This window comes from Octopus bimaculoides, chromosome 1 (assembly GCF_001194135.2).
Source record: "Octopus bimaculoides isolate UCB-OBI-ISO-001 chromosome 1, ASM119413v2, whole genome shotgun sequence".
Lineage (NCBI taxonomy): Eukaryota > Metazoa > Mollusca > Cephalopoda > Octopoda > Octopodidae > Octopus > Octopus bimaculoides.
In genome coordinates, this window is record NC_068981.1 from 166968068 (window position 1) to 166974509 (window position 6442).

General features: G+C 29.4%; 1 protein-coding gene across 1 annotated transcript in view; it reads left to right on the top strand.

The window, feature by feature from the left end:
* LOC106869306 (trafficking protein particle complex subunit 8) overlaps positions 1-5966 on the top strand; it is a 115640-nt gene extending 109674 nt beyond the window's left edge. The window contains exons 29-31 of the mRNA XM_052971467.1: positions 401-546; positions 926-1015; positions 5172-5966. Coding sequence (XP_052827427.1) covers positions 401-546; positions 926-1015; positions 5172-5508 — 573 coding nt within the window. The 3' untranslated portion in view covers positions 5509-5966. The remainder of the gene's footprint in view (positions 1-400; positions 547-925; positions 1016-5171) is intronic.
* The last annotated feature ends 476 nt before the right edge of the window (positions 5967-6442 follow it).

The window sequence follows — 6442 nt, forward strand, 5'->3', positions numbered from 1 at the left end:
CACCTGCACGAAGGCCAGTCAGGTGGTACTGACAACGGCCACGCTCGAAATGGTGTATTTTATGTGCCACCCGCACAAGAGCCAGTCCAGGGGCACTGGCAACGATCCCCATTTTAATTTTCGTAAAAGTTTCCAAGTACCAATGAGGCTTTTTGGCACATCTTCAATTTTCCCCATTCCTGAGAGGCACCCAGCCATCATTCATCTGAGAGTCCATCTACAGAATGTCCTCAAATTTCTATACAGCATATTTTGCCTTTTTTTCTTCAAGTATATAAGCAACAATTTCATTCCCGAGCAACGCCGGGTGCCTCTGCTAGTAATTCATAAAATTTGGCTCTTTTAAATTACATTTGTAAAACCATAAATTTACTCTTTTTTCCTTCTTTTTTGATTCCAGCAGCAGCCTGATGTGGGTCCTTTGAAATTCATAAAAGACATTGAAAATATTCCTGTACCTAAACCTAGCCTTGAAGTTAGCACACATTTGGTTCACTACAATTTCTCACATGAATCTAATATTAAACACCAATTTAAGAAAAAATGGTAAGATAGTTTTATAAGACATATTGTTGAACCCTGCCACTTACATTGTCTCTATAAAAGCTGTAAGTTTATTTAAATGTTAGCAAGTCTGTCTTGGTATGGAATTATCGAGATTTTTTTTCTTGATTAAATCTTTACAAAATGATTCAGTTTACTGTTTAAGTTGGATAATTAAACTTAAATGTAGTTGCTAAATTTGATTTAACCATTTAATACAATGACAAAATTTATGATTTAGTAAAATTAAACTGTATTGTTTCAGAAAGTCATGACTGTTATAAAATACATTGTGATTATATATTGTCCTAGTACATAGGAATGACCATACATCATTTTATATAATCTTCCTTCAATAAATTTATTTTTGCATTATTTGTAGTCTATGTCTGCTGCCAGTAAGAATGATTTTATGCAACTGTTCAAGAGTTCCAGTACATGTTCTCATTGATACAGGAAAATCACCAGAAAGGTTAGTACTGTTAGTCATTCATAATGTTTAATTTTCTTCTTTGTAGAACAGGATAGAAGTATTAGTCTAAATATATTTTGTGGTTGCATTCCACCCATCTTCTTTTGATACTCCATTAACTTCAAGTGTTATTGTTTCTTAAGAATGCCTCAAAATTTTTCCAGTAGGTTTTCATTTGGAACCTGACAAAGGATTTTGTACATTTTGCCATCAGAATATTAGATTTATTTTGAACTACATAGCTTTCTTTCGTATTAATATTATCCTTTGTCAAGATTCTGATATTTTGCGCCTGCATTTCTTCAACCCTGTATGTTTGTCTTCAACAAAATTTTTTCTGTTAATTCCTACTCTGAGATGTTTTTGTATTCGTCGTATGGATTAAAAAGAAAAACATTTCTATTGAACTTTAAAATAGGTAAATTAACATCCATATATTTAAACAATTAATGCTACTATTGTTTATTAAGAGTAACCTTTGTTCTATCTATTATCTTTCATGTTAGTTTTCCACTTAGTGCAATGTTTAAAAGAAGCTTACCTGTATTAAGCATTTTTGCTAATACGCTAGTCTATGTTGATAAGGGTTAAGTATTTGGTAACCAATTGTTGTTTGAAATATGAATAGATTAAGAAAAACAAATTTTGTTTCTGATTTAATTTTTGTTACTTATATAATTGACATATGTAAACGGAATAATTGACATAGTTTTTTAAAAACTACTGATGCATTAAGAGTATTTTTTGATGCTATGGTTTACTATAAAATAAACCTTTAGATGCTTTATACTACCTCACAATGGACAGAAAGAGAGGGATCAGTTGAATCAGTTTCAGTCTTTACTGAGATGTCATCAGCAACTGACTATCTTTAACTGTTTGTAGTGACATTGTATTTATAGCCATTATTATTAAGGATTTTATTTTACTGGGTATACTGATTTGCATAAATGTTGCCTTTCTTGGCAGTGAGTTTAATTAATAAATTAGATATTAGTTTAATTAATTTACATGCAAAATGTTGGTTGAAATCTGTAGGTTTATTCTGAAGCATATCATAGTATCATTCTTGCAGTTATATTAATACTATATCAATTGACTCAAACACATCTTACTCAAATTTTTCAGTTAATTTCATTATCAAAATGTTTGTAAAACCTTAGTGTTTCTCTTTCCCCAAGTAGGAAGAAATTGATTGCTTATAAAGCAAAATAGATCTTCCTTGTGAGAAGTTTAAAATTTTAGTTTTAATTAATGCTATATGGAATTCAACAAACTATTTTACCATTTTCAATGATATTTTATTTCAATTTCAACAACCAAAAAAAATTATCTTCACTCTATCCCCTTATTCTTCTATACTTTCATATGCATATTCCTGTTGGCATTGTTACTCCAAATTTCAGAATTTCCTTTTTTTTTTTTTTTATTATTGAAATGTCAAGATTAACACTGGTTATAGGGCTTTTTTTTCTTATTTTTTAAACTGTGTATCGAAGTCCCTAAATGATTTAAAGATTATAATCATTTGCATTTTGTGTGGATCCTAATGAGAAAGGCAGAGATAAAGAGAAAACGGGATACAGAATATATTTTGGATTTTATTTATTTAAAAAAAGAATATCTGATGGAATACAGATTCATGTTATTCCACATGCTATTTTATTTGGCTTTTCACAACTACTTTGCTTTCTTTCACTAGTTTTGATCTGTTTCTGACATTTCATTGCTTTAGTTCTGACCACTAGTTTTTGCTTTACATTTTATTGGGATGGAATATATTGGGATATTTTAGCATGGATTTATTTTTTATACAGCTACATTTTATCTTCCAAATCACTGCTTTTTTTTTACTGTTTTGGTTCTTATCTCACATCTCAAAAAATTTTCTTTGCTGATACTATATATTGCCACATTTTATAGTTAATGCAGCTATTGGGAATGGTTTATAAATCCAGCCTCACAAATATTAAAATTATTCATTTTATCTGCATATGAGGCATTAGTATTTATAGTTTATATGTTCATAATATGTAAGAAAGAACAAAAATAATTTCACTTACCTCCTTAAGAAGAATAGATAATAACTTTTAGTCTAAGAGAACATTGTTCTTGATTTAACTTATATAAATAAGGCATATATGATATTTACTTGAATATAAGGTAATGTCAAATACAATGACTTCCACAGCTAAAAATTAATTTGTTTTATCCTTTTTTATATTGTATGACTTTAAGTTAAAATTTTACACAATAAGCAATGTCTCTTTTTCACATCCTTAGTTGTTTATAAAGGTATATACTCATGATTTTTTTACTTTCCTAGCATATATTGGTAATGTAACTTACTCATTTTAAATTGTCATCTTTTAAACAATGGTATATAACTACACACCATTCTATGCTAACAGAATTAACAATTGTCATTCAATTGTGTATGCATCCAGTATTCCATAGCTGTAGGCAGTGATCTGTAGACTTAATTTAAATAGATATCTCAGGATTACTGCCTTTAGTATAGTTTTCATAGGTTTATTGCGTTAGTTATTTTAAATGGGTATAATGACCCCCCCATTCCATTTTGCTCCTGATTTCATAAATTTTTCTTGGTATGCACAAATACAATAGTTATTTTGCTAGAGTGGGTGGTGATTAGAAACATTTAGCTTGCTTTTAGATGAGGGGATAAAACACAAATAGAGGTGAGGTGAGGAGAGGTTAGCTACATTAAGTGGTTTTTAGCTAAGTTAATATGCAACATCTAGTTCAGAAGTGCAGAAACCATTATAGTAGCAGTAAAATAGACATTGCTGATGAGGAAAGAAATTGTGATTAAAATTCGCCTTGAGTGTTCTTAGACCAAACTGGATGTTGTAAAGTTTAGTTCATAAAAGATATTGGGGTTTGTCTCACATAGTTTTTACAACAATGAAAAGCTGAGACAGCTGATCTAAATTTTCCAAATTAAGTTTTTATTAAATAACATAAAACCAGTTAGCTACATTGAGTGGTTTTTAACTAAGTTAATATGCAACATCTAGTTCAAAAGTGCAGAAACCATTCAAAAGCTCAATATGTAATAGAAATTATCTAAAGCATAAAGAAAATCTTGTTTATTATAAACTTCACTTTAATTTTTTATATCCTCTATAGATAGTAACTCATAACTAAACATGCGAACTAAGAATTGGAGCAGTGAGGGTTAAAAGAAAAAGTCACTTAAATGCCTATTAGCATTTTCTGTATTATAGACTAGAATTAGTTGCTGCTGTTGTTGTTGATAGCCTAAGTTAGCTGTGTTTAAGACATACAGCATAGAGATGGCTGATCTAATGTGGTAATAGTGTTGAATTTTGTCTGCTCATGGTTTTAACCATAGCCATCCTGTCTTTTTGGTGAGGATGTTGTCCTTAGCTTTGAGGATTTAAATTATATAGTACTCATTTGAAAGTCTAGGAAATATTGGCTGGTACACTAAGTGTGTAATTACATATAGATATTTTCTCATTGTAATTATTTAACATAGCATAAATGATGGCCTCTGGCATATCAAGAACAACTTTCAGTTGTTCTCAGTAATAAGATAGTTATATACATATATAATTATTTTATACACATGCACACATATACTACTATTACTGTTACTACTGCTAACTAATAACTAAGTGTAAAAGGGGGACTAAGGCTAATGGAGAAAATATATCTTTTATCTAATTCATCTGAATTATTTAAAAAAGAAAAATTAAAATAGACTTCTAATGTATACATACATAAGGTATGAAATGCTTGGAAATATTTTTACAATTTGAGAAGAAATAATTAACTGCCAAGACAATAGATTTTTAGCTTCAACTTTTTAATTTTTGTCTTAAATATATTTTATTCCTTGAAAAGTTTTTTATTCAAACAAAATCTAAACACTAAAAATGTTAATTCAGTAAGTTATGTTATTTCATTTTATTAATATTTAATTTTTAATATAAATGGTAAATATTTTGAATTGTTACATTTACTTTGTTCATATTGTGTTTTGTACATAGATAACTTGTAATTTTCTTAGTTATAAAGATTTTCTCGGTAATAAGTCTAGATAAATGAAAATTGTTTCTCAAAATAAAAATAAAAAACACCTTCCAATTTTTACTATTATTTTTAGGCTGAGCAGTAGTGGTGACCAGGTTTATATCTCAGCAGAAACTACTTCATCTGGAATAGGGACACCTGCACCATGTGTTGGATTACCATCATATTTATCTTTGTACCAGCAAAGTCAGAGCAATGCTTTTGTATGGTGTGGTCATTCGCTGATTGATTTACATATAGGACCCCAGCACTCACAAACTGTTACCCTTACTGCATGCTTTTCCAAGCCTGGAGTCTATAATATTAATCAGCTCTCAGTATTTGTCACCTACACAACTGATTCCTCAGAGATGATCCTGCAGAAACAGAGTGCTCCCAGTCTTGTTGTTATAAGTGATATTTCTTCATGATGATCCACATTTTTCATAATGGAGAAGAAGACTAAAAATTTTTTTTCTTTTCCAGTTCATAAATTTAGCAACTTAATTTTTTTTCCCCCCCTGAATGACGGTACTTAGCCTAACTAACCTTGGTGATTACTTTGACACCAAAATGACACTATTTCTGATTTTCCAAAAGTGCTAATATGAACAGTCTCCATTAATTGAAATCAAAGACACACAGAAGCTCACACAAACTTACACACACAAAGTAGCACTTCAAAATATTGGTTTGTTGTGTGCACATGAATGGAAACTTAAGATGACTGATTGATGAGAGATTTTATTAGATGAATGGATTGTCTCAAGGGACCTGATTACTATATAAAAAGCAGAAAAGAAAATGGCAACTTTGTAATTGTGAAATATTTTGATTGTATTTACTATTCTGGTAAAGGAGCTTATTAAAGTTTTACTTTGCCTTTTCACTGACCTTTAAGTATATTTCATTATTTATAATTTTTTTTAATTGACCTTCAAATCTTTGTTGCATTAGATTTCTATTTATTTTTTCCTCAAATTTAGCTTGTACTTGCAGATTTTGGGGGTTTCAGAAGAATTAATTGAGCAACAAATCTGGTGTGTATAAAATCTGGTTTCAATTCCAAAATGATAAGATTGTAAAACATAATTTTTTTTCTAAATAAAGCATTCATATTGTTAAATCTCCCATTAAGTATCTATGGAGATATATACAAACAATTTCTTAAAATATAAAAAAGATGCTTTTCTAAATTCATTTCTTTAAGTTTTCACTTTCTTAGTGTTTACTTGTTATTCATTTAAATATCTTGAATCAAAACAATTGAGTTCTTAAGAAATTAATATTGACTCTCAATTGAAACCAGTGTGACCAAAAAGAACATATTTGCTGGCATATAATGAGTACCAGAGTTAAAGACAT